The following is a 27,911-nucleotide window of genomic DNA, read 5'->3' as shown; positions in this document are numbered from 1 at the left end:
AATGTTTGAAGCGCTCACACTAATCGGCTTGAAATTTATAATTGCTAATCCTCTTTAGTCAAAATCATATGTATATATTTAATTATTTAAAGACGAGTTAATCTATATAGCATTGGCTTTATTTGTTATTGATGTCCCATCATGTATTGGATTAGGCCTGGAGTAAAATGGTTTATTATACTAGTTGGAAAAGCCAAATAAATGCAAAGGGGGCCTCCTACGTAGGCATGCACAAACCGACCCGGCCTGGCGGTTAACCGCCGGTTCGGGCCCGCCGGTTCATGAACCGGAACCGGGCCCGGAACCGGCGGGTTGAACCGGCAGAAGGGTTGAAGGGTCGGAAGGGCCGGTTCAGGTTCGGCAATATATTAACCTGAACCGGCGGTTCAAAACCGGCGGTTCGGCGGTTCGAACCGCCGGTTCAAAGGGTTAAATAGTGTTTCGTAGGTTAGGGGTTCGTAGGGTTCGCGTAGGGGTTTAGTATAGCCGTTGGAACCGGCGGTTCGCGGGGTAAACCGCCGGTTTGAGGGGTAAACCGCCGGTTCGGGAGCCGGTTTCTGACGGTTCCGGCAACTTTTCAGAGGCTAGGTCGTAGGGTCAGTGTGTAGGCCTGCAAAACCGGTCAGAAACCGCCGGTTTTCGGTCAGAAACCGGCGGTTTTCTGACGGAAACCGGCGGTTTTCTGACGGAAACCGTGGACAACCCGCCGGTTTAGGGTTGAACCGCCATATGTTTTTGTATATGCAAAAACAATTACATAATTGTATTTGTATATACTCTAGTCGATGAAGTATATTTCTCTATACGGCTAAATGAGGGAAACTTTTGACAATTCTACTATATTTGTTGATTGTTAGACGAAACTCAACATTTAAAATTGAATTGCTAAAGGTGTCCTTAATTTAGTTATGTAGAAAGATCTTCTTCGCCGGTTAAGAGTATATATATAATACACTTATACGTTTAAGAACTTCAACATCGTTTCTTGTCATTTGTAATTAGTTCTTCACTAGTAGTCTTATTTGTATTTAAATTTTGTTTAAGACTTCAAGACCGTCATATGTTTTCAATTTGTAATTGTTGTAACTTGTAACGTGTAATTTGTAAACATGCAATTTCAATAAAATTGTAACTTTATCCGTATTTTTTTCAATTTTATTTACTCACATTTCATAAAAAAACAAACTTGAAAAGTGTAATGTAAGTTGATTAAAATTGAAAAGTTGAAAAATGCAAAAAAAAAAAAAAATCGTCGAACCGTCGAACCGGCCCGGAACCGGCGGTTCAAGCCGAAAACCGGCGGTTTTGAACCGCCCCGTAACCCGCCGATTTTTTGAACCGGAACCGGAACCGCCGGGAGCTAGGCGGGCCGGTTCAGGTTCATACATTCCCTGACCCTTGAACCGCCGGTTCATGACCCTGAACCGGCGGTTTTCGACCCTTGTGCATGCCTACTCCTACGCAATGCATGAACAAGGATAAAGACAATATTAACATCGTTTTATTATTTTCATGGAGAAAAATGTTAACATCATAATCATCATTCGATTAGACTAGGTTATATTTGCTCCGATTGTACATTGTAAATTAATTGTTTTATAATTGCAATAAATTTGTCTTAATAATTAAATATGATTGGTAATAGAATAATTCTTATAAAAGGGCAACATGGTAAATGTCTAACTAAATAAATGAATTTACAGCAGTGAAAAGGTCAAAAATAGCGGTAGAGCATAACTCATTTGTCACATGCAATGGGCCTACAATTACAGGAATCAATTCCATTAGGACACTTTAGTTTTTCTTTTTTGTCTCTTAACGAAATAAAAATAGTGACTTTTACCGTTGGAATGCATGTTTCTAGTCGTTTCAATATTAATAGATTAATAATTGAGTTTTTTTTATTAATAACACAAAAATAGTACTCCTCATATGTCCAAACAAATTAATGACACAGTATAAAGGACATGAATTTTAATAAAATTATTAGTGGCGTGTCAGTAGAGTAAGAGTTAACCTAATATTATAAATAGAAAACGATCACTTTTTTATAGAAGAACCAAATAAAATACTAGTACTCCATATAACAATTGTTTTGTGGATAAAAGAGAGTGATAACTTCAGATGAATGACTAATTTGGATTGTTCGTCTTATTTTAAATTTTAATTAAAACCTGTAGCATGATCGATTTGCATAGGAAAAACTTTAGAACCCTAAATTTTAATTAAAAAACCTATAGCATGATCGATTTGCATAGGATAAAGAAAACATATAGAACCCCTTTGCATTTTATGACTATATTTGGTTTAGCTAATGTGAGTGAGATATAGTACTAGTATAATCCAACACTTCGAACATCATTTACATATACCTACCATGAATATTGTTTATGGTGTATATCGGAGACTACTTTAATAAATAAGCAAACAGAAAGTACTTAACAACAGAAGGTACTCGGATTTCACCTCTCAATCCAACACGATTGACTTAGCGAGGGATCCCCATTTTTAGTAAGACGGAGACTTGGAATGCAGTTTGCCTAAGTGATTGAACTTCAAGGGCTATAAAATTCTTTAGTTACCATCCTAACCACTTCGTTAATTATATTTATTTGTTTAAAAGAATTTATATTTATATAGTATCATAAATTCTTACTAGAAACATAATTTATTTATCTAAGTCAGAGGAAAATATTTCAAGAAAATATTTTAGAAATACGAGACAACAATTATAAAAGGAAAATTAATCTCTATGAAATGAGAAATGCACAAGAAAAACGATGGATGTGTTCATGATAGATGCTCAAAAGAAACATGCGTGTGTGTGTGTGTTAAGGTCAATCTTCAACAGAAAAGGTTATGATGCATGACGAATTAAATCACATTTATTGTGATAGGATCGAATATTAATGTTGTTCATACTACTAGTTAAAAATTTATCCATAAAATTGTACAATGAGATAGATTGGATAAACTTGTATTTCACATATTGTAGTTGGTCATGGTCCCATAAAGAAATATAGACTACTCCACTAGATATGTTAGCCACATATTTCAGTTTGACAATGATTTAGATATGCTTCAATGAGTAAATATTTAAACCGACTGTCATTGTTAGGTGTGGATATAATCGACATCCCAAATATATACCTCAAACTAAAACAAGAAAACTATTAAAAATGTCGGATTTGACAAATAAGAAAAGAGAAAAATGGATATTATATGAAAATAGAGTTTAAAGTTGATTCCAATCCCCATCAACTAACTATGACCAAAATTATGGTGGTTAAAGTCTTAAAGAGGCAGCTAAATCCCATGTTACTTTCCTCGACTTAGCAGATAGTACAGTGTAAAAAATACTACTACTCCTATAAAATTCTTTTGAAAAGAAATGCTTTTTAATCTTGAAAGAGGGAATAAATTCCTTTTCCTATCCATATTGACATAGTGGAAGTATCTTTAACTCATAAAAATAATTTATATTATTGATTTCGAGATTAATTACTACTACTATAAGTTAGCCAGAATGTTCCATTACAAGAAAATTGTTGTTTTATATTTTTAATGACTATATATTCAAATTAGATCAATAGTTAAATCTACAAATTAAGTTTATTGGTGTGATTTGTTTTAATATTAAACTATTGTTTTTTGTCAATCTTAATCGTGTTCATTCCTTATCATGAACGAAGATACGATAATTTATTGTTTTATATTTTTAATGACAATATATTCAAATTAGATCAATAGTTAAATCTATAAATTAAGTTTATTGGCGTGATTTGTTTTAATATTAAATTTTTTTTTGTTAATCTTAATGGTGTTCATTCCTTATCATGAACGAAGATACGATAATTTCAGATCGGGTTTGAGTCGAATTAGATAACATGTTAATAATTAATATATTGTTTTAATTATTTTATTCCTTATTTAAATTTTTTACTCAGTAGTAGTATTTCTTTATTAGGATGATTGATATCTAAATACACATTTTTTTTGTAAATTCCCCCGTCAATTTGCCCTAGATTTATTAGTTGAAACTCAGTTCTTGAATTCTGCTATCTCCCTCTCATAAAAATAAGGATACTTTTCTTTTCGGTTTGTCCTATAAAAATAGTTCATTTTCATTTATATAAAATTCTTCCCAACTCATTACCTATATAAATCAATTTATTTACCATTGATACCACTAAGACCCCCTATTAAATATTTTAACTAATTTTCTCATCTTCTCTCTCATTTTATCAATTATACATTAATTTTCATGCCGTCTCAAATACCTATATATATATATATATATATATATATGATGGAGGGAGTAATATTTTTTTTTAAAATTAATGTTTTATTAGTGTCTTTCAATGCTACGTCTTTTCCCCGAATCACCGATTTAGCCCAATCGCCAACTCATATTCAATATAGATATCATTTAATTATATTCCATTTAGAGCATCTGTAACGCCATGGGCCGGGCCGCAAATCGCGAGTCCCGGCCCGTCCCATGCATTACACGGAAGGGCGGCACGGCTCAGGCCCGTCCCGGGGCCGCGTTCCCGGCCTGGGGAGCGTCCCGCGTCCCGGCCCGGGACGGGGTTGCACGGTGACGGGCCGCATGTCCCGCGTCCCGGCCAAGCGTTACACGCTCTTCGTGCGGGGCCGCAAATCCAACTTTTTTTAATTCGATGTCTATAAATACGAGCATGCGTTCCATCCATTTCAATCCCGCGTTCCATTTCAATACTCTATTATACCCTTTGTTTCGGCGCCAATGGATTGGTTCAACAGCGATCAACGTAGATGAATGAAATGTTAATTTCTAATGAAATGTTATTTCAAATTTGCTTCGTCTAGTAATGTAATGTTAATTTCTAATAAACAATGCATTTTCCCGGTTTCAATTGTTCAACGAATTGCGTTTACGAGTTAAATAGGTTGGAGTTGTGAATATTGTCATTTATTAGGTGCGGCCCGGGCCGCAACCTGCAAGGTTACAACAATTGGGGCCTGGGCCGCAATTGTAGAGGAATGATGACGTGGAGGGGACTTGGGGCCGGAAATGAGGACGGGTTAATGATGCCCTTATGCCAATTATACAACTAATACAAACTTTATTAAAATTAAACATTTACAATCAGCAATTCAGGGTCAGTAATGTCAAATTAATATGATTATGGGCCGCCAAAATTGAACTCACAATTTATTTTGAAAAATTGAAATCATATTCATAGAGAAGGAATAATAAAACAAATTATAGTAGTACGAAATTTCGTCCAATAAAGCAACAATAAAAGGAATATTTTAATATAAAAAACCTGCACACACGGAAACTCACTACATATGGGTGTTAGCGTAGGCTATAGGCAGGATAACTATTTCTCGTCTGAAATCCCCTTTTACCCCTAATTATTACAATGGCGGCTATTTTATACTCATTTTTCTCCACAATTTCAACCACGCGCCGTATCACCGCGTGAGCTCCACTATCCTCTCAATTAGCCGCTAAGAGCATCCGCAATGGCGCCTAGCCGAGCCCCGGCGCTAGGCGGTGCACTCGGCGAACCATTGCAACCGCTTAGCGGTTTTCTGAAAAAAAATCGTCTAGCGCTAGGTGATATACGGGCGCTCGGCGATGCGTTGGGCGATCCGCTCGGCTCCATTGCAGGGTCCGGATCAACGAGCTCATCGTCCAGCAGATTTTTTAATTTTTTTTATTTAATATTTTTTTATGAAACTTATTTTTGGTTGTTTCTCTTTTATAGAGACATCCACTTTTGATGTGGGACATACTCATTCTTGGTTGTTTCTCTTTTATAGAGACATCCTTGAATGTTTTATGTTCCACTTTTGATATGAGACAAACTCATTCTTGGTTGTTTCTCTTTTATAGAGACATCCTTGAATGTTTTATGTTCCACTTTCGATGTGGGACAAACTCATTCCACTTTCGATGTGGGACAAACTCATTCTTGGTTGTTTCTCTTTTATAAAGACATCCTTGAATGTTTTATTTTCCACTTTTGATGTGGGACAAACTCATTCTTGGTTGTTTCTCTTTTATAGAGACATCCTTGAATGTTTTATGTTCCACTTTCGATGTGGGACAAACTCATTCCACTTTCGATGTGGGACAAACTCATTCTTGGTTGTTTCTCTTTTATAAAGACATCCTTGAATGTTTTATTTTCCACTTTCGATGTGCGACAAAATCATTATTGGTTGTTTCTCTTGTATAAAGACATCCTTGAATGTTTTATATTCCACTTTCGATGTGAGACAAACTCATTAATGAGGATGTTGTAATGTTATTTTAATTTTAATGAATTGTGTTTTTTTAATTGATGTACTTTTTAAATTTTAATATTATTATTGAATTTTCTCTATATCGTAAATTTAATTCCGTATTTTGTGTGATTGTCAATTATTATTTATTTTATATAATTAGAAGTGATGTGGCTAGCCTATTGCCAGGCTATTTGCTTGTCCTGATGATGTGGCAGGAGGAGTTTATGGCTGGGCTATGGCGGCTTGAAAACCACTGTAGAGGCTCTAATGCATCAAACAATCATGTCAACTGTCAGTGTAATAACACACGTACTTCATGCGCTTCAAAGCGCGCGTGGTGGTAGATGTGCATAATTATATGTGTCTCACGACTTCACTGACTGACCTCCAGCCCTCGCTCTCTCTCTCTCCTCATCTTGCAGCTGGTTCTTCTTCTGCTACTCCACTTTATTTTTCTAGAGAGAGAGAAAAAAAGTGAGGAGATTTGATGCGTTTCTATCTCTCCATCTCTCTCACTTTTTATGCATTTTTAGCTCTTTTCTCCCACATTTCCAGCAATTGTAAAGGTCCGGCCTTTCTTTCTCTCTTCATTTGCTCACGCCCAATTCGTCCCATTTCTTTTTGGTGACGAACGAGCTTTGCAGAATTCTTGAATTAGTGGTACTTGAGTTTTCCTTAATGCCCACATGCAGTAAAAAAAAATTAAAACATTTTTCAGTCATAGAAATGATTTTTTTTTCATTGGGAGTTAATTCGGTCATCATATTCGCATGGTTCCAGCTGATGTTTTGGTATCAGCTTAAGCATAATCAATTAATCACATCTCTCTCACTTTTCTAGAATGCTGTGGAAAATGCTTGCTCTTTTTTGAGAGATTTCGTTTTTTTGGACGTTTTCTGTTTGATTTCATGGGCTTTTGGTGGTGGTTTGTGCGAGCTGCATTTTTTTTGCTCTGATTCTTTTTTGAATTGGGTTTTGGTTGTCGTTGCAGATTCGGAGGTGTTTTATGTATTGGCTATGCAGAGTAATAATCTTGAGGAAGAGTAGATTGAAGAAGAGGGTGGTTTTTTGGATCAATGGTTGGGAAAAACAGATCTGTTGTGAGTTGTTTCAGTTTGGAGATCGTGGTGGGATTTGCTCTCGTTTTCGCGATCTGGACTTCTCAGGGGTACACCAATCCTAGTGATGGTGAGTCGGAAAATCAATGTTTTTCTGCGTTTATGGAATGCTTTTGTTTGTGTGAGAATGTTGGATTGGGGGAATTGATTGTTGTGTTTACCTTTTTTTGATGACTAAAGATTTGATTACATTTGGTTTTAATGAGAGATGCTGCTCGAAAGTGTTGCAATTCTAGTAAATTTGGTTTTGGCTGTGGGAAGCTTTTATTGGAAACTTAGATTTGAAGTGTTTAATCACCTTTTTTTGTAACTGAAAGATTCAATTGCAGTTGGTTTTAATGAGAGATGCTTTCTTGAAAGTGCATTTTCTTGAGGTTGGATAAATGAGCTGGTGTTCTCTTGTCACTAGAGTTGCAGTTTTTTGTCTCATTTTACTGTGAGTGGGAGATGTTTAATGTTTTGTAATCTACTTTAACAGTTTTGCCTTGAGGTTGGATGAATAAGCTGCTATTGTCTTATCTTTGCTAGTTTTTTTTTATGGTATGAAGTGTTGTTTCTTCCATCTCTTGATTGCTAAGGCTGCGTTGTTTTCTTCTCGTTTTAGTGTGAGTTGGAGATGATTAATGTGCTTGTGATATACTGTTACAGTTGCTGCTATCAATGGCTTCTACGTTGCATTGGGATCACCCCCTCTCCCAGGATGGGTTGCTAGTGGCGGAGACCCTTGCGGTGGTGGCTTACAGTGGCAAGGTGTCACCTGTGACGACACATCCTCCATAAGCTCAATGTATGGACATTTTCTTGAAATTTAATGGTTGCGTTGTTTTCGTTGAACTAAATACGTATACCATCTTTTGTAGAACACTGACCGGGGCTGGCTTGAGCGGAGAGTTGGGGGATACCCTTGGAGGATTTACATCTCTAAAATCTATGTAAGTTTATCACTCAAAAACTATCAAATGTAGAATCTATACCTCGGTCTCTCTCGACTTTTGGAATAACACTGGCTTTATGTTATGGCAGAACACTGAGCAACAACCTTATTGGTGGTAGCATTCCTGAATTACCCCCTACACTGGTTACGATGTATGAATTAGTCGAACTTAATTTACAATAACGTGTCTTGTGTGGTTTATTCAAGGAGCATATTTAACCGAGACATGATGCTCTCTCTTTGCCTTTGGCAGTTTTCTTTCAGATAATAAACTAACAGGAAGCATACCGAGTTCTTTGTCGTCCCTGAGTCAATTGTCAGCTATGTACGCATTTCTCTCCAGTCTCCAGTACCTTGTTTTGTAAATTGACTCTTGATTCATAAATAAGCTTTTTAGTGCTTGATTATTCGCTATCTATTTCAGGTCCCTTAATAACAACCAACTAAGCGGAGAAATCCCCGATGCATTTGCAGGCCTTTCAGTTTTGGTTAATTTGTATGGATCCTATTGCCATGATTTTGTGCCGATGTTATAGTAGTATCATGATGTTGATAGCTCATGCTAACATTTGTCGTTTGTGCAGAGACATGTCCTCTAACAGTTTGAGCGGGGAGCTGCCGCCTTCAATGAGTAATTTGTCACTTCTGACTACTCTGTAAGTTGCCTCAGTTGAATGCCTGTCTTTTTTATTTCAAGTGAAAGAAGCTGACATTGCATTGACAGTCATTTGCAGCAAAATCAGCTCACCGGAACTCTTGATGTTTTGCAGGATCTTCCCCTTAGAGATTTGTACTATCCTCAATCTTGTCATTTTTACTAGTTTGTGTTTTTAATCAATTTCACCTTCTGATTTCTCTCTCTCACTCTCAGAAATGTACAAAACAATTCTTTTTCTGGACCTATACCTCCAAAGCTGTTGAACTTACCCACTTTCAGGTAGGTTTAAATTTTCTAGTTTTGTTTCAGTCTTATCTCTATTACTCACGAGTGTTTCTTTCGAGCTTTATTGATGCATATGACTATGCTTTGGTATAGTTTGATTGATACATAAGCTTGCGAATTTTCTTTTTGACATGCAGGGGTGATGGGAATCCATTCAATACAAGTACCGCCCCGTTGTCTCCTCCTCCGACAACCTCAGGGACACCATCGCCGTCGTCACTTCCATTTTTCCCCGGCCCAGATGCTGACCAGAAGCCGCCTCCCTCATCTGGGCGACGACCAACGAAGCAGGCTGATGGCCCGTCTTCGAGAGATTTAAACTCGGGAGGCTCCAAAAAGTCTTCGAGCACAAAGCGAATCGTATGGCTATCCATTGCAGCCGTGCTCTCATTCATAATATTGCTATTAGCAGTCCTGCTTCTCATGCCGAGGTGCATCAGGGAAAGACGAGAAACGTACCGATCACGGAAGAGGCACGAAATAGCTCCGTACTCGGGCGCCCGGGAGAATCCGAGAGACAGTGGTCCGTTGATCCTACCGAGCCACGACGTGGAGAAAGGTGGGGTCTTTCGCACTCTTTTCTGATCTCCCGAATTGCCTTTTTTGTGATGACAAATGACAGTTTTTTAATTATAAACAGCTCCCCCGGTCGCTCCATTGATTGCTCCTGTGAGGAAAAAGGAGGAAAATCAGCCGCAACGAGCAGTCAGTGCGATACCCAAACCACGAGCTGAAAAAGAGGTGAATAAGAAACCAATGAGTAGCGAACCACCGGCAAGGAATCCTTATGATATAGACTTGAGCAGATTCGACATTGACATGATTCCTCCACCGCCACCGCCACCACCACCACCACCACCTCCGCCTCCTGCACCTCCCTCAGAGAAAGTTATTGTTAATCCAAATACAGCACCTCAAGCAAACGAAATCAGGCCTTCGACTGGGCTGTTTCCCACAACATCTGTCAGGGTTTATTCAATAGCAGTTCTTCAGCAGTACACAAGTAGCTTTTCACAAGAAAATCTTATCGGGAGCGGAACGCTGGGAAATGTTTACAGGGCAGAACTACCCGATGGAAGGGTATGATTTCGGATAACTCATTTATACATTCTTGTCCGTTACTCCGCTAATGCTTCGTGTGTTTGTGTTTCTGTAGTTGCTTGCAATAAAAAAACTGGACAAGAGAGTGGCGAACCAACTGAAGGATGAGCAATTTATTGAGCTGGTTAACAGTCTTGACAGGATCCGCCATGCTAATGTGGTCGAGCTCATGGGTTACTGCTCCGAGCACGGACAACGACTGCTCATTTACGAGTATTGTGCTAGTGGAACTCTGCATGACGCTTTGCACTCAGAAGACGAATTCAAGAGTAAACTCTCGTGGAACACTCGCATCAGGATGGCTCTCGGGGCTGCTCGAGCATTAGAGTATGTGATTTAAATGCAGATTTTGTTATTATTTTAAAGGATAAAATGTGAACTCGGAACTTTGTGACTTATGTTTGTAGGTATCTGCACGAGGTCTGTGAACCACCCATAATTCACAGAAATTTCAAGTCTGCTAATGTACTCCTGGATGACGAACTTGCTGTCCTCGTCTCTGATTGTGGTTTGGCTCCGTTGATTCTATCCGGAGCTGTAAGTCAGGTAATAACAACTCGTGGTGTTTGATTGCCTTACCAAGTGAATTTTCCTTTGTTTCCCTTCTCCATCTTTTGACAAATGATGACGTGGCCGGACTAATTTGTCAACTGCCAATTATGCTTGTCCAATCTTGTTTTGCTTTCCTTGTAGGATCGGATTCCTTTATCGTCTTAAAATTCAGTTTACCTTGCTTACTAATGACCTTTTCTCTTTACTGTTCAGTTGTCGGGACAGCTTCTCACTACCTACGGCTATGGTGCCCCTGAGTTTGAATCGGGTACATACACTACAAAGAGTGACGTATACAGCTTTGGAGTGGTGATGCTAGAACTCTTGACCGGAAGAATGTCGTATGACAGGTAAATTATTGGGGAATGAAGTTGATTTTTGGTGTTGTGTCGGTGTCTGGTCTTGTTGCTTTCTTATTCTCAGAATAATGTTCAGGTCACGTGCTCGAGGAGAACAATTTCTTGTTAGATGGGCGATTCCTCAGCTTCATGACATTGATGCCTTGTCGAATATGGTTGATCCTGCTCTGGCCGGTAGTTATCCTGTGAAGTCAATTTCGCACTTTGCCGACATAATTTCCCGTTGTGTTCTGGTGAGTTTGTGTTTTTCTCGTCGACGTGTTTAGCCATTTTATTTAGAATTTATGCCGTTATTGCAGCATCTCCTATAACTATAAGTCTTGTTGTTCTATCGATAACATGTCTCTTACTAATCTATGTCGCGTCCATAACACGTTTCTTCCGGTCTGCAGGTGGAGCCGGAGTTCCGGCCACCAATGTCAGAAGTTGTGCAAGACATAATGCAGCTGATTCGGAGGGAATCGCCACAGAGATCAGAAGACAACTATCTTAAAACACAAGCCTCTGTCTAGGGAACAAGGATCGTGGATCAATCATCGGATAATGGCTTGAAGGTGGAAATGTACAATGAACTCCTTAAAACACAGCCGGTCTTCGCCTCTTGCATCGGCCGAGAAGACGTGCCCTTTTGAGTCCCAAGTGTCGCTTGTCCTCTGCAATCTTGACTGAAATTGGTCGAGAAATGCTAACCCTAATTTATTATTGGATTGTGACTGGTGGTCATTGTTAGTGTTGAAATTTGTATAATTCTTTTGTTTTGGAGGAGTTTCTGATTGTATTGTGCAAAGTTACATAATATTTTTTTATCTTGCGGTTGGCTCTGTTTCTAGCAAAATTTTATGGTTATATATATGTGATGTCTTAATCAATTTAATTTTTGAATGTCTTGGAAAAGTTTCCAGATATTTTGTAGAACCCTTGTTTGGAGGTTGTTTCCAATTCGTCTCTTGTTTCCATTTGATGGGGTATTATGTGAAAAGACAAAAATGCCCCCTCACAAAAATTTGTTTATTCAAAATGTAGTCGATTATTTTCGATGAAAAGGACCCTCATTCAATTTTTCTTTCTTATTTTGAAAAGAACCACATTTTATCTGCATTTCTCTCCATATTCTATCTCTACTCCCATTCTCTCTAAAAGACAGAACAAAGAGCTACGAGTTATGATTTTGTGTTCTACATTTAAAATTAGTTTTACATTGAACTCAGTATTATTTTTCCTATTGAGTATTATCATTTTGTATCGAACTATAAGTTTTTTACATTGAGCAGCATCATTGTTACTTGTACTCAATAATCTATATCATTCTTACTTGTATTAACATTAGTGTGTATTGAAGTTCTTATCATTTTCAATATTGAGCAATATTGATTCTTACTTTGTAGTATCATTTTGTATAGAATTCAGTATCATTTTCTCCATTGATCAATATTATTCTTACTTGCATTCAATATCATTTTGTATCAAACTTTATCATTTTCTTTATTGAGTAATATCATTCTGTATCGAATTAACTCGGTATCATTATGTTAAGAAACATAATATTATTATCACACCAAAAAAATATCATTGTTACTCTAGCAGTATCATTTTTTTACCTTTTGATATGATACCGTGCGATTAGGATTTCGTTAGAATCGACAAAAAATATATTTGATTTGATATATATTTTGTAAAAAATAATTTAAATTAAAAAAGTTGCACGAAATTTAAAAGGGGAGAGAAATTGAATTTGAGAGAACTATTGGGTATTTATATTCAAATGTCAAAACTGTACTAGAATACATTAGCATTAGGTCATTATAGCACAACAATAAACCTTATTATAACACAAGTTTACAGAGACACTTACATATTAACGTTTTAGTGCAACTTCTCTTCGTGTGAACATATGCAATTATGATTTCGTTACGTCCTTATAAAATTACATTTGATTTCATATATGTAGGAAAAAAGATGATGAATTGTGAGGGTGGTTTCCTAAGTAAGAAATGGAGTATGTAGGAGACGTGTTTTGTGAATGACCTTATGCTTTGGACAAGCCTTCGACAGGTATTTTAAGTTACATAAAATTATTAATTCATGAATCATAAGGTGCTAGGGTAAAACTCCTTGAATTCTTTCATGCTGTAAGAATAGAATTAAGATACTCAATAAACAGAAATAGTAACAGGAATTCACTAAACCAAAGATCTGAAAAATAGAAAAGAAAAGAAACAGTTTCTAATACTACTAATTCACTACACTTATTTTTCACTAAACAACTGTCGCATGTAAAGCGCGCGACTCAGCAAAAGAGCAAAAAATTCCTCTCTCGACGCTATCTCCATGCAACATTTTTTTTTACTTATTAAAATCAATTCTTTTTTGCACGCAATTTTCATAGCAATTGATTAGAATTTAGATAGCTCTGAATTTGGAAATCGGAATCGTCATTTTTATGTGCATTCTTCAGATCTGCGTGCATTCGTGAAATATTGGATTTACTATATAGAGCTTGAGAGCATCCGCAACGGTGGTGGGGAAGAAGGCCGCCGTCCGTGCCAGCGGCGAGGACGAGGCTCGCCGCCGCTGCGCTCGCGCCGCGCGATGCATCGAGCAGCGCCGTGCCAGCGAGCAGTCGCCGTGGCGGCACACGATTGGGCAACGGCATAGCCGTTGCCTTTGAATAATTTTTTTAAAAAAATTCGTTAATTAATTTTAAATAATGATAAAAAAATAAAAAAAAATTATTTTCCAAATCCCAAAAATATGGCCGTTTTTTTTGCCCGTTTTTCTGAATTTTTTGATTTTTTTTTCCCCCAAAATCATCTATAAATACACACATTCATCATCCATTTATCACATCAAATCATCTCTCATTCATCTCTCATTCATAATTCTCATTCATAATTCTCATACAAACTATCAACACATTCATCCCTCACTCAAAACCTCAAATGGATTTCACCCATATTATGGCGGAAGCGGAGCGCGAAGAACAAGAATACTACGAACAACATCGTGCCGCTTACGAAGCATATGTCGCGGCGAATACCCCCGCTCCTCCTCCTCAATGAACTAGATCAAATCGCCATCGTGACCGGGAGGGAGCCCACGAAAGGCTCGTTGCCGACTACTTTGCCGACCAGCCGCGGTTTCCGGCAGATTACTTCAGGCGCCGTTTTCGCATGTCAAAGCGCTTGTTCGTGCGAATTGTCAACACATTGTCCGCACGTGTTGAATTTTTCCAAACAGGTCCAGATGTAGCCGGCCGGCAAAGTATCACGCCGTTGCAGAAGTGTACGTGTGTCATCCGACAACTCGCTACTGGACAAACGGCCAACATCTTCGACGAGTATTTGCATATCGGTGAGTCCACTGGAATCCTTTGTCTAAAGAATTTTTGCGAGGGCGTTCGTTCAGCTTTCGGGGATGAATTCCTTCGGGCACCCAGCATCGATGATTGCCAACGGTTGCTTCGTCTTCACGAATCAGTCCATGGCTTTCCCGGAATGCTTGGCAGCATTGACTCCATGCATTGGAGGTGGAAGAATTGCCCGAATGCTTGGAGGGGGCAACACTTAAGCGGTCACAAAGGCGGCGGCCCAACACTTATCCTTGAGGCGGTCGCCGACTACCGCCTATGGACTTGACATGCAAATTTCGGCGTTGCCGGAGCCAACAACGACTTGAACGTGCTTTATTCTTCACCACTCTTCAATGATGTGATGAATGATGTAGCACCGGCGATCGACTTCACCATCAACGGAAATACATACCACATGGGTTACTATCTTGCCGATGGTATCTACTCAAGGTGGTCGACGTTCGTGAAGACGCTCCACAACCCGCACGACCCGAGACGGGTTCTTTTTGCGCAGCGTCAAGAGGGAAAGACGTCGAAAGAGCCTTCGGGGTCCTTCAAGCCCGATTTAACATTGTGAAGGCCCCGGCTCGGCTGTGGTACGTGAATAATATCGCCTACATCATGTTCACGTGTATTATCTTACACAACATGATTATAGCCGACGAAGGGCCGAGGGCGGCTAGCTTCTACGACGAGGATGAAGCCGGAAGCTCAACAGCGAGGTCTCCCCCACGCCGAGGTGAGCATACGACGGTTGGCCAGAGGATCGAGACAAGGCACACAATGCGCGATACCCGAACCCACATTCAGTTACAAGAAGACCTAATCAACCACATGTGGATAAAATTCGGCAACGAGTAGTGGTTTTTTTAATTTTTAGTATTTTAATTATGTAATTTTTTATTTTTAGGCTTTTAATTATGTCGTTTTTATTTTATTTGTCATTTGTAGTTTTATTTAGGTTTTTTTAATGAACTTTATTATTATGGAAATGTTATTGTTTAATTGAATTTTAAATTAATTGTGCTCGTCCTTGCAGAAGAGTACAGTTGTGGGTATTGTGCTCTTGCCAGAGAGCAGACAGAAAAAGTGGAGCCGGGCACACAAGCCGCTGGCAAGAGCACGGTTGTGGATGCTCTGAGAGGTGGAATGGCTGATGGAGAAGTGAATCATTTCGCAGTATAATTCGCATTTGTTTCAATGTTGTTGATTTCATTTTTCATGCATTGGGTGTTATTTGCCACAATTTATGGAATTTGATTTTGACTACCGTGAAATGAGATTGGGATCATACACAGTATCGGTCACTGTTTGCCGCTTATAATTAGAGATCTGCTTTTAACATGCTGCAATTCCATCGATTTTCTATTGCATTCTTTTTTGGGGATTTTGATGAGCACGTGAGTCGAAAACATTGTGGTGAGAAGAAAAGTCAATCTTCCAATCACTAAGTTTTCGAGAAACTACTTAGGATTCTTCTCTCTCTCTGGGGGGTAAATCCTCAACAATAATTTGCACACATTATATTCATAGTTCAAATTCAATATCTTAGAAGTTGATTTGTTAAGTAGAACTTTTATCAGACCAACTAGCTTGATTTTGAGAAAGTATGAGATCTAGACCAGTTTTCACCTTGTGTGAGATGACTCTGTGAAATGTTTCTTAGGAATAAGTAATGTTGAACCTTTTTTCGTATTAGTTCAGGATAATTTGTTGACTCCAAGAACCTCATCCATTACTGAATGCTAGGGAGATTGCTACCAATCTGAAATTGCACTGACAACAACTTTGTTGAGAATTTTGTTATTTCTTCACTCTACTCTTTCATTATTGCTTATGTCTTGGAAATTGGAATGATAGTAGGTAAAGCACATTTCAAAGGAAACATGTTTTGGTCGTAGAGTTTGCTTGTTAAGGAACAACGTGCAGTTTCTCAATTCCGTTTATCTTAGTTGCATTGTTGCCTACTTGCGTTTCCATGTATTGCTGAAGTTGCATGATTGAAAGAAACATTTCCTTGTTTCACATTGGATTATCGGTTATTGGAATAATGCATGTAAAACCTTTATGTGGCTTTCTTTAGCTAATGCAAAATTATATTTCTGAAATTATCAGAACTCATCGGCAAACTCAAAGATGTCTCCTCTTCCTCATGAACCTGCTGACTACGATCGTGGGGCTACAGTTGATATTCCTCTTGATGGTTCCATGGTATACCAATGCATTTCAAATCTGTTAATTTCTTTTAGAATTTATGAGGAGGTGTTAATGGAGGCTTTCTTTTCCATGCTCTAAACCTCCAAATGATTTAAGAAAGAGAGAACAGGAGCTTCAAGCCTGAGAAGCTGAACTGAAGAAGAAGGAACAGGTGATCTCTACTAGTGTTATTTTTGCCTCTTCTTTTAGCTCAAGTCGATATTGCGAATGCCCATAGTTTTTAGTTCTTGTTAAATTATTTTTCAGGTACTTCTCTGTGACATCCACAACACTTTGGTTTTGCAGAGGGTGAAACTGATTCTTAACTTCTTATGCTTTTTGGTATTTTGAGATATCTTGACCTGCCTAATATCACCTTGTTCACTATTTATGTCTTGCATACGTATAACAATGCCAATCTGCACTATGCTTGTCCGTTTTGGTTGCTTAGATTTACATTTTCTGCTCAATCTCAGTAATTGTATCCTTGTCATAGTAACCGATTCGCTATGTGTTGTGCTGTGTAGGAGCTGAAAAGAAGGGAAGATACCTTTGCACAAGGTGATTTTGTTGTCTTCGTGCAATCTACTTGTCATATCATTATTCCATAATGCAAAAACTGATTGTATCTTATTCATATTTTTCAGCTGGAATTGTCATTGAGGATATAAATTGGCCGCCAATTTTCCCCATAATTCACCATGACATCAGAAATGAAATCCCAGTCCATCTACAAAAGTTGCAATATGTTGCATTCACGACATTTTTGGGTATGACAAAATTTAGCTCCCTTAAAGATTTATTGTCCGTGGCTCAATAATCTGTTACTCTGTGTGGGTGGTTCTATATATTAGTAGTTATTTTTATAATGGCTTGATACACTACAAGTGTGTTGCAGGTATTATAATATGTCTTTTGTGGAATGTTTTAGCCACCACCTTAGCTTGGGCCAATGGGGAAGGTTGGTGGTGGACATAGTATTTTTACAGCCTTCTTGAGTTTGATGGTCTTTAAAATAAGTTATCAGGTTTCTGATGTTTCACGCATGTAGGTCCAACCATTTGGTTTCTTGCTATCATATATTTCATATTCGGTGTCCCAGGCTCCTATGTGTTATGGTATCGTCCTCTTTATCGTGCAATGAGGTACCCAAAAAAGCTCTCTTGTAGTCCTATCCTCTTTTCCATTAATTTATGCTTTTTGTATCTGTCACTTGGTTCAAGTCTTTATCATGAATATCTTTCTGATATTGTAGTAATGTACATCCTAACACTATTGTACTATTAGTATGTGAAGTATTAAACTTGGGCCTATTTTTTCTCAATCTAGTTGATTGAGAAATGCATATTTGTTGGTATCATAGGCATAGCTAATGTAGTCTAGATGCAATACCATTTATCATCTTATTAGCCTTACTTTATTTGCTGAACAAACAAATACTACGTGAAAACGTGTGTTATTATCTGCATATCACACATTCTTCTTTGTGCATTCCTTCGGGTACTTTTGCTGATTTAGCATTAGTAAACAGACTTTGTATTTTCCAGGACAGAGAGTGCTCATTCAGTGAGCTTATTATTTCTTCCATCCAATCATGTTCAAAGTTTAAGGTATTCAATAAATTTGTCTAAATCGTTCTGTTTGTGCAGTTCCATATTGGCTTCTGCGCGCATAGCTCCTCCAATAATTTTCAGAGGGAAATCCTAGACGTATGTTTCTCTTCAGCGAATATGTTCCTTCTTAAATTGCCATTAGATTTACTTTGAGCCACTAATAACGGCACTAGAAAATTAAAAGTGTGCACAAGGAAAGAACAGGAATCTTGTCGGTGTACTTTTTATGAAGAAACGTGATAATGATAAGATTTGATGATTTCCTTGACATTTTTGTTGCATTGTGGACTAATGTTAGCCCAATTTGTTTTTTTGGCAGTGGAATCTTGCCTGCAATTGACATTTTAACTTGGAATGCTCTGGTTGGGGTAAGACGACTTTACAGATTTTTGAGTTTTCTTGGACAGGCCATGATACCAATTGTTATCAATGGCTACATATATGAAGTTTGACTATATGGAGTATATGCATTATAAATAAGTGGTAAAAATAACTTCTGGTATATATTAGAAGCACATGTTACCTCAAGAGTAAACTACGATTACTATGACGAAAGTGTTGCTTTTGCTATAAAATGCTGTCTGCAAATCAAGGAAGATGTTAATTTTAGCATATTTTCTTCAGATATATTACCTCATTGGATTTGCATTCTTCTGCATCGAGACATTGATCAGCGTATGGGTGATTCAGGTCAGAAACTTGCTGACAAGTTTCGTTTTCAATCTATCGATCCTTGGCTGTCTGAGAACTGTGTTTACCCATGTCGAAATCATGTGCAGCAAGTTTACATGTACTTCAGAGGAACTGGCAAAACTGCAGAAATGAGGAAGGAGGCTATGATGGCGGCATTATAACATGAAAAAAATAGAGATTTGAATTCTTTGATTCATTGGCTGTTTCTATTATTACAGCTTTAGCTTTGCAATTGATAAGCAAAAGTTTACTCGTTCTTCCATTTGATTCCATTATCTGTTACCAAATGACTATAATAAACAGATTTGGCTACGTGTGGAGAGGAATGCATTCCCTTTGCCCTTTTGGCATCTTCTGTTCTTGTCATGCAGTATCATTTATTATCTTTGATTCTTTGTCAATGTTTTTTCACTTTATATTGGAGAGGTAGAATTAGAAAATCTTCGAATTGTAATTGGGTCGAACTTGCTAACGAAGAGAAAATCATGAGCATCAAAAAGTACTCTATTTTTATGTCCCACCTAATTTTCGCATTTATTATCATTTTTTCATTTTAGTTATATATTTCAATTGAATTGATTAGTTTAAAACAATTAAAAGTTACATAATTGGTTATAAACAAAATTACAAAATTGTAATAGAATTATAAAAACCATGGGGACCGAAGCATGCCAAATTTCTTCAATTAGATCATGTTGGAATCGATCATATTGTTTTTTAGTGTGTTGATTCAAGACAAACCGCATGTTTGAAAGTTGGTGGATTCATTTTAATTTACGGCATCATAAATTGCGGAAGGGATCACCTCATACATTTGCACACTACTAAATATTTGACAAGTGTATCCCATTTTATGATAAAAAAGTTATTACTAAAAATTATTTCCTTCACTTTCTTACTACCATATTTAATCAAAATAGTTTTGTTATTTCATGCACTTTTGCTTATTATATTTAATCAAATAAGTTACTTGTTAAAAATATTTAATAAGTCAAACTTTATTTACTTCAAAATATTTATATAAAAAGATTAAATTTTTATGTATTCCAAAAAATTTAAAAATTTATTTAGTACTATTTATTTTCTAATTTTATTGAGATTATATAATTTTTAATATCTGTAAAAGATGTCGATTTTATATAAAAATGTAATTAACTAGAATTTGACCAAATTTTATATTTTATATAGCTATTGTCGAAATACAAAATATAGTAGTCCATAAAAATAATTGTAAAATTTTAATTAATTAAAAAAAGTTTGACATAATTGGTTGATTCTAGTATAATGAGACCGGATTTTAAAAAATATAGTCACCTAATTATGTCAACTTTTTTAACTTGATAAAATTTTACAATTATTTTTAAAGAATATATATTTATATTAAGATAATAGCTATATAAAACATAAAATTTGGTCAAGCTTTAGTTTATTTTATATAAGAGAGACGTTCTTTTTATATAAATCTTTTTAAAAAGTAAATCATCATAATAAAAAAAATAAACAAAAGGAAATTTTGACATTTTTATATTTTTTAGAATACGTAAACATACACTCTTTTATATAAATATTTTTAAAAAAGTAAAATTTAACCTATAATATTATTTTAACAAGAGTTAACAAAATTATTTTGATTAAATATGGTAGCAAGAAAGTGAAGGAAATAATTTTTAGAAACAATATTTTTAAGCATTAAATAGGATCCACTTTTCAACTATTTAATGATGTATTATAAAATGTAGTATGTAAATTAGGGCTGGCAATTTTTGACACGACACGAACCGGCACGAAAATAATGGGTTTGGGTCAGAGCTTATTGGGTTCGTGTCCTTATCGGGTCGACCCGTTAATGACACGAAAATTTCGTGTCGTGTTCGTGTCGTGTTCGTGTCGGGTTCGTGTTATCCGTTAACAATACGTGTCTGTGTCGTGTTCGTGTCGTGTTCGTGTTATCCGTTAACAAATAATATTTTAATATTATTAATTCTTATTATTTTCATTTTTAATAGGTTTAACCGTTATCAGGTCGTGTTGTTATCGAGTCGTTATCGTGTCATCTCGTGTACGTGTTATTATCGTGTCGTGTTGACCAGAATTGGTTCGTGTCGTTAATGGGTTCGTGTCGTGTTCGTGTCTGAGGGTTTCGTGTCGTGTTCGTGTTCGTGTTTGAGGTTTTCTTAACGGGTCGTGTTCGTGTTTGTTGTTATCGTGTTCGTGTCGTTATCGTGTCGACACGATAACGACCCGACACGCACGATTTGCCACCCCTAAATTGTAAATGTATGAGGTAATCCCTTTCGAATAAACTATTAAAGAAATGTGATATTTATAGATGAAATAGAAAAAGAGTGAAAGGGAGTGGAGTTGGATTGTGCATCATCAGTTGCTCCAATTGGTTTATGTGTCTAAAAAAATTATGGTTTAAGTTGGAAAGTTGGGCCTAAACATGGGCCTCTAATTTACAATTGATTAATTAATGGCCCAATTCTTTTAATACATTCGTGTCTTGCACCACAAGAAATCTCCCAAGACGAAGAAGAAAAGCTCAATTTTCCTGAATTCGCAGCTGATTTCCTCATAACAATTTCTAGAATTATTTCTCTGCATCTGCAACTCAACTCTCCTTCGATAAATCAGGTAATTTGATGACTGAGCTGATGATATTGTTCCTTTAAACTGATTAATGTACCATTCATTGCGGTTAGGGTTTAACTTCATGTAGTATCGATCTGTTATATGTGGACATTTCCATTTCTGATCACGGATTATGTTTATTTTGTTCGACTAAATTGGAGAACTATGACGTGTTTACCTTGAAATGATTTGCTCTTGTGCAGTGTAGTTTTTTCCCTTTTGTGTAAAACTGGATTTGTTGATTATTTCTCTTTTAGTGAAGGGAACCATGATGAAGATCGATTTCAGTGGGCTTGATCCCTCCTTGCCGGTTAAGGGAAATGCGGAGGATTTGGAAGACGAGATTTTGGCTGTGCCATCGTTTAAACTTCCCGTCACTGTTGATGTAAGCTTCATTTTGTTATGTTTCCTTTTTTTGGTTAGTAATATCCTCTCGGAGTCTGCATAAATTAATTTTATTTTTTGTATTTGTTTTCTTTAGTTTGATGGATTTCAGAAAGCAGCAGTACAGATGGTGAAGCCGGCAAAGGGAACGACAACTCTGGCTTTTATATTCAAAGACGGTGTCATGGTTGCTGCTGATTCCCGTGCGAGCATGGGAGGATATATTTGTAAGGCCATGCTTATTATTTATTTGTAATATAGTATTAGGGCTTTTCACCATGATACCTGTGTTGAAGTAGGAGTTTATTTTTTGCATTTTGGATGCATAAAATCAGATTTCCTTCTTGATGTATGCTTATTGATTGCCAAAACTACTCTATTTGCTTGCATGTTAATTTCTCTCTCTGCTCATTCATGCTTTGTTAGTGTGTATTTTATATTGCATGTGTGTTTCTCAGGCATCAATTAGTAAATGGTTTTTGGTGTATAAGTAATGTTTAATACTTAGTCGAATCTCTTATGCTTTGAAAGGAAATGGGAGTATCCATGCTTCAGATTATATTCAACGACTGTCCCATAAATAATTGTTAAATATATTTTCTTTGTGGACTAATGTCAATTAGATTACTGAAATTTACCTGGGCAGAAGATATGGAACCCCTGCTTCATGAGTACTTACAACTCTTTTGGTTTCTTATTACTTTGTTTATTTTATCAGTGCTATATGAGCTATGGAATTGTCTATATAAGATTCTTCTGAACTTTGCAGCTTCACAATCTGTTAAGAAAATCATTGAAATCAATCCCTACATGCTTGGGACAATGGCTGGAGGAGCTGCTGACTGCCAGTTCTGGCACAGAAATCTCGGAATCAAGGTTAGTGTTGCATCTTTCCTTTGTATATGATGTATTATCCCTCTATGATTTTTCATTGAGAAGGAACACGGATTGTGTTGTTGATGTTTCATGGACTCGTCTCCTTTCAAAGACGAAATAAATTTGATATAACCTATGTGTAAAGCGAGGAAAGAATGGTGTAAAGTGAAAAGATACATAAATTTGGATGGTGTAATAACCTGTAATTTAGAGCTACACCTAATGACCTAATTTTATTACAAACATTGATAGTCACAATGAATCTATAAGATGAATGATGACAACTTGGTGACATTAGAAATATGGCGCATTCTCACTTTCTATTGTGACTAACTGTTTTATTGTTATTCTACACAATAAAATTTATTAAGTATGACTGTCATATGTTTTATTGACAGAATATTTTCCATTTTACGTTTGATTGATACATACAATAGTTCCATTTTATATTTGATTGATACATGCAATAGAGTATTCAAAGAATTATATGATCAAACAAGTTTTAGATTTATTCATTCTATCAAAATATATATTGATTGGTATGTATAAGCTTTATCTGTCAAAGCTATTACTTCAAAGTAAACACACTATCATACATAACAATGGAGCTCTACTTCCAAACTATGAGGTTAGTTTCCAGCTATATTACTTACCAGAAATTAACAACTCATTCTAAGAAATACAATGGTACTATTATTCAAAACTATTTGGCGGTTGAGAAATGAATTTGATATGTTATAAACTGCTTATCCTTTCAAAGACTGCTTCGTATCTGGCTTATCGATTCTATACGGCACTGACAGATGATTGCATGCTCATGTGTGTGTCAGTGTGTTTCTTCTATGGAGGAAAGCCCCTTATTTTTTCAGTAGTGTTTCCTAATAAATGCTTGAAAGTTAGTAATTCTCATTCATGTTTCAGTGCCGCTTACATGAACTGGCAAATAAGAGAAGAATCTCTGTTGCTGGAGCTTCAAAATTGTTGGCGAATATCTTGTATTCCTATCGAGGAATGGGTTTGTCTGTTGGAACTATGATAGCTGGATGGGATGAAAACGTAATATTGCATTTTCCCAATCTGTTTTGGCATTGTAGATAGTATCACCAAATACTTCTGCTTTTTGGTAGGGCCCTGGCCTCTATTATGTTGACAGTGAAGGTGGTCGGCTTAAAGGCACCAGATTTTCGGTTGGTTCTGGTTCTCCATATGCTTATGGTGTTTTGGACAGTGGGTGAGTTAGCATTCACATTCTCTTATTGACTTCTCATATTTACTTCCATTTTTCATTGTTACTGGGTGATGCCAAAGAAAACATCTTGTTGCAGCTGCTTGAAATTCATTGGATGTTGGTTACATAATATTTTGCGAACTTTTAGATGTTTCTTGGATGTATATGTGCTATCTTGACAAACTAAATTTCAAAAACTTTGAATTTGGAGGTCATGTCATCACTTAATGATTGCCCTTTAGTTTTAGCTAGATAACTTCCTGGCTCGTGATGCAGTTACTGCTTTGATTTGTCTGTTGAGGAGGCTGCAGAGCTGGCTAGAAGAGCAATCTATCATGCTACGTTCCGTGACGGAGCCAGTGGTGGTGTTGCCAGTGGTAAATTCCCTTCTGTGTGTCCTACCCCCTCTTGGCATTGTAATATTCATATCTCTTTCCTGTCGTAACTTGGATTTTGTTCTCAGTATACCATGTTGGCCCAAGTGGATGGAAAAAGCTCTCTGGTGATGATGTCGGGGAGATGCACTATTCATACTATCCCGTTGAGCCCACCACGGTGGAGCAGGAGATGGCTGATGTACCAATTGCATGAGGGAGAGACAGGAGGAGTTAGTATCTTTAGCTGGCATTCCTCATTTTCTTCTATAACTCCTGTGTTAACTTACAAAAATTCTCTGCATATGAAACTTAAATCTGTTTGTTATGCTTGTTGCGCTTAATTTTGGAAATTGATCATGTTATTCTTCATTTTTCGAATGACTATACCCTAGCCCTCTAGCTCTTCTATTCACTGAAAACTTGCTCTTTATTCCCTGAAATCTCCAATTCCAGACCTTTGAATTAGTGTAAACTCTGATTCATTTTTGTGTATCAAGAATTGAGAAGGGTGTTTGACGCGGGAGGAATAGGATCCCCTACCCTTGCTCTGTGCTATAAAACGCACACATTTGTTCTTCAAACGACATGCCATTACTTAGTGGAGTAGTACAATTTTATTTAATCCATTTACTTCACTTCTCTTGTTATATTAATAATACTATAAAAATGTAATTATTAAATGACTTAAAAATTAAGATGAATAACGAAACAGATACTGAAAATAAAATATACGTAATATTAATCATGATAAAATAATCCAATAGAAATGTTATACAGTGCTCTTTCCATCTCAGATAATTCGTCTCACTTTGACCGAACACGAGTTTTAAGAAATGTAATGAAAAGTGACTTGAAAAAGTTAGTGGAATGTGAGTCATACTTTTAAATATTAGTTTTATAATAAAATGGAGTATGAATGAGTTAGTGGAATATTAGATCTATTAACAAAAATGGTAAAAAGTGAAATGAGACAAATTATGTGGGACGGAGGGAGTAGCAATTAACGATGTAAAAATCAAATACTATGAATATAACCATAAAAAAACATACCCCTTCCAACCATTTCTCCACTTTAACTATTTATTACTTCATTCATCCCCAATTAGGAGTTACTCTTTGACCGGACACGAGTTTTAAGGAAGTGTTTGAATGTATGGTGTAATAAATGGAGTTAGGTAGTGGAATGTGGGACCTCTTTGACTTTTAGGGTATTTTTGATATTCAAATATAGTAAGTAGGAAGAGTGACTCTTAATCGGGGACGGACCGAAATGGAAAAGAGTGACTCTTAATCGGGGACGGAGGGAGTATTATATTAATAAAACGAGTGCACAAAAGTAACCGAGACTCATAATGGCGGACGGAGGGAGTATTAACATTATAAAATAATCCTACAAAAATATTTAATCATCAATGTTAAAATATCAAATACATATAACCAAAATAATGGCCGACAAAAAAGATTCAATAGCATTTTTTAGTAAATCAAAGAAATAAATATTAATATGCTTCTTATCATTATTTTGGTTATAGTTCATAATTGACTTTTATATTGTTAATTAACATTTCTATTGGACTATTTTGTCATGATTAATACTTAATACTAAATATATTACTCCATCCGTCCCATAGTAGATGTCACACTTGAGGATTGACACAAGATTTTAGAAGGTGTTGTTTTGTGTGTTAAGTGGAAAAAGAAAATAATATATTTATATTAATGTGAGAGATAACTTTTTTCAAAAAAGGAAATATGACATCTTTTGTGGGACAAATTAAAAAATAAAGTGTGACATCTACTATGGGACGGATGGAGTACTTAATATAACATGAAAAGTGAAGTAAATGGATTAAATGAAATTATAGTACTCCACTAAGTAATTGCATGTCGTTTGAGGAATAAATGTGTGCGTTTTATAGCACAGCACCTTGTGCTGTGTTTTCCCCCACACTAGGGGATCCTCCCCCGTGTTTGACTGAGCTTGCAATCTCTTTAAAAACAACTTATAAGAGCATTAGCAATGGGGCGCCCTAAGGCGCGCCCTATGGCGCGCCACGTTAGCAGTTTTATCCTCCTACCTCCCCACCTGCAGTGGGGCGCCCTAAGGCGCGCCACATCATCATTTTATTGTTTTGTTTAATTAATTTAACTGTTTTCAAATAACAAGTAACGAGTAAATAAAAAACGGTCTAAATAACAAACGGCGAAGTTTTAATAAAAAAAAGTTACATCATTGAACTAATAAAAAAAAACTAAGTAGGACCAATTCCCAACTTCCGACGCAGCTCATCGAGTAACGCCCGGAGATATTCGGCTTCGTCGGGGAGGGTACACTTCTTGAGGGCCCTGTGCGTCTGCAACATCGTCCTTGCCATCGACGTTGTTGCTAACGACTCAAACGCGGTGGCCGTCTGGGTCGGGAGCTCTACCGGGACCGGAGCTTGGGTTGCAGCGTCGACGATGAGGTCGCGGTCGCCTTCCCCTTGGCCTTCGTAGCCTTGACGCCGGGAGGACGCCGGAAGGACACCGGTGTGCCGGAACTCCCTTCATCCACGTACGTCCGGTTGAGTCAACCGGGTGGTTGCCGCTGCCGCTGCTCGTGTAATCACCAGCTTCAGTGGTCTTCGTCCTCTTCGGCGCACCAGTGTGCAGAATTCCACCTTGGAACTTCTGCTTGTCCCTCAAGAGCGCCCATATGGCCTCGTGCTTGAAGTCGCCGTACATCGACCGGTACGACAACAGCGCTTTAGCGCGCACGTCGCCCGCGCTCTCGCCGCTCCCCTGTGACCGCGTGAACTTCTCGAACTCCGCCGCGTATAAGTTCACTTGCTTCTTGACTTGATCCCATTGCTTGCGGAGTTGCTCACGCTTGCGCTTGTACGCGGTCGACGGCTTCACCGAATTGTAGAGGTCCGCGATGCGTTCCCAGTACGCGATCTGTCACTGGTTGTTCGCGAATATCGGATCTTCCGATATATCTACCCAACACCGGGCCAAGGTGAGAGTTTCGTCGTCGTTGTAGTTCGTACGGCCGGGGGCGTACTCATCGCAATCACCGGGAGGCGGCAACTTCTGCGCACGCTGCCGGTTCCGCTTCTTTCTGGCTGGGGCGGAAGCGGTCGCGGCGGGTCGGGATCGGCCGCTGCGGTTGGGCGGTGCGGAGACGGCTCCATGTCAGACAAGCCATACGATTCCGTACTGAAATCGGGATCGTAATGGGCGTTGGTATCGAACGAACGATAATCGCCGGGTTCTGTACCCGGCCAATGCACCCC

The 27,911-nt window shown here is 37.4% G+C and overlaps 2 protein-coding genes and 1 pseudogene across 3 annotated transcripts; all 3 read left to right on the top strand.

Moving 5' to 3' along the window:
• Positions 1 to 6,681: 6,681 nt before the first annotated feature.
• LOC121805221 (protein STRUBBELIG-RECEPTOR FAMILY 3-like) lies at positions 6,682 to 12,095 on the top strand. Of its 2 annotated transcripts, none has more exons than XM_042205016.1 (17): positions 6,682 to 6,848; positions 7,274 to 7,470; positions 8,049 to 8,187; positions 8,261 to 8,332; positions 8,424 to 8,486; positions 8,588 to 8,659; positions 8,759 to 8,830; positions 8,919 to 8,990; positions 9,059 to 9,124; positions 9,206 to 9,271; positions 9,415 to 9,836; positions 9,918 to 10,357; positions 10,434 to 10,705; positions 10,786 to 10,924; positions 11,144 to 11,280; positions 11,366 to 11,522; positions 11,682 to 12,095. In XM_042205016.1, the coding sequence occupies exons 2-17, from the start codon at positions 7,359 to 7,361 to the stop codon at positions 11,799 to 11,801; spliced, it is 2,421 nt and encodes an 806-aa protein (XP_042060950.1). In that variant the 5' UTR covers positions 6,682 to 6,848; positions 7,274 to 7,358; the 3' UTR covers positions 11,802 to 12,095. The 2 variants fall into 2 exon arrangements, with proteins under 2 accessions (XP_042060950.1, XP_042060951.1); XM_042205017.1 differs by having other exon boundaries at positions 6,682 to 6,942.
• A 4,695-nt stretch (positions 12,096 to 16,790) lies between these two features.
• On the top strand, positions 16,791 to 19,450 carry LOC121803722 (annotated as a pseudogene).
• Positions 19,451 to 21,651: 2,201 nt separating this feature from the next.
• On the top strand, positions 21,652 to 25,020 carry LOC121803139 (proteasome subunit beta type-5-B-like). Its single transcript, XM_042202840.1, has 8 exons — positions 21,652 to 21,774; positions 22,029 to 22,156; positions 22,253 to 22,382; positions 22,925 to 23,031; positions 23,953 to 24,087; positions 24,159 to 24,262; positions 24,536 to 24,636; positions 24,723 to 25,020. Exons 2-8 carry the CDS (start codon positions 22,040 to 22,042, stop codon positions 24,848 to 24,850), a joined length of 822 nt encoding a protein of 273 aa, XP_042058774.1. The 5' UTR covers positions 21,652 to 21,774; positions 22,029 to 22,039; the 3' UTR covers positions 24,851 to 25,020.
• The last annotated feature ends 2,891 nt before the right edge of the window (positions 25,021 to 27,911 follow it).

Source organism: Salvia splendens, chromosome 5 (assembly GCF_004379255.2).
Source record: "Salvia splendens isolate huo1 chromosome 5, SspV2, whole genome shotgun sequence".
Classification (NCBI taxonomy): domain Eukaryota; kingdom Viridiplantae; phylum Streptophyta; class Magnoliopsida; order Lamiales; family Lamiaceae; genus Salvia; species Salvia splendens.
Note: the sequence above shows the minus strand (reverse complement) of the source record. Positions and strands in the feature narration are given on the sequence as shown.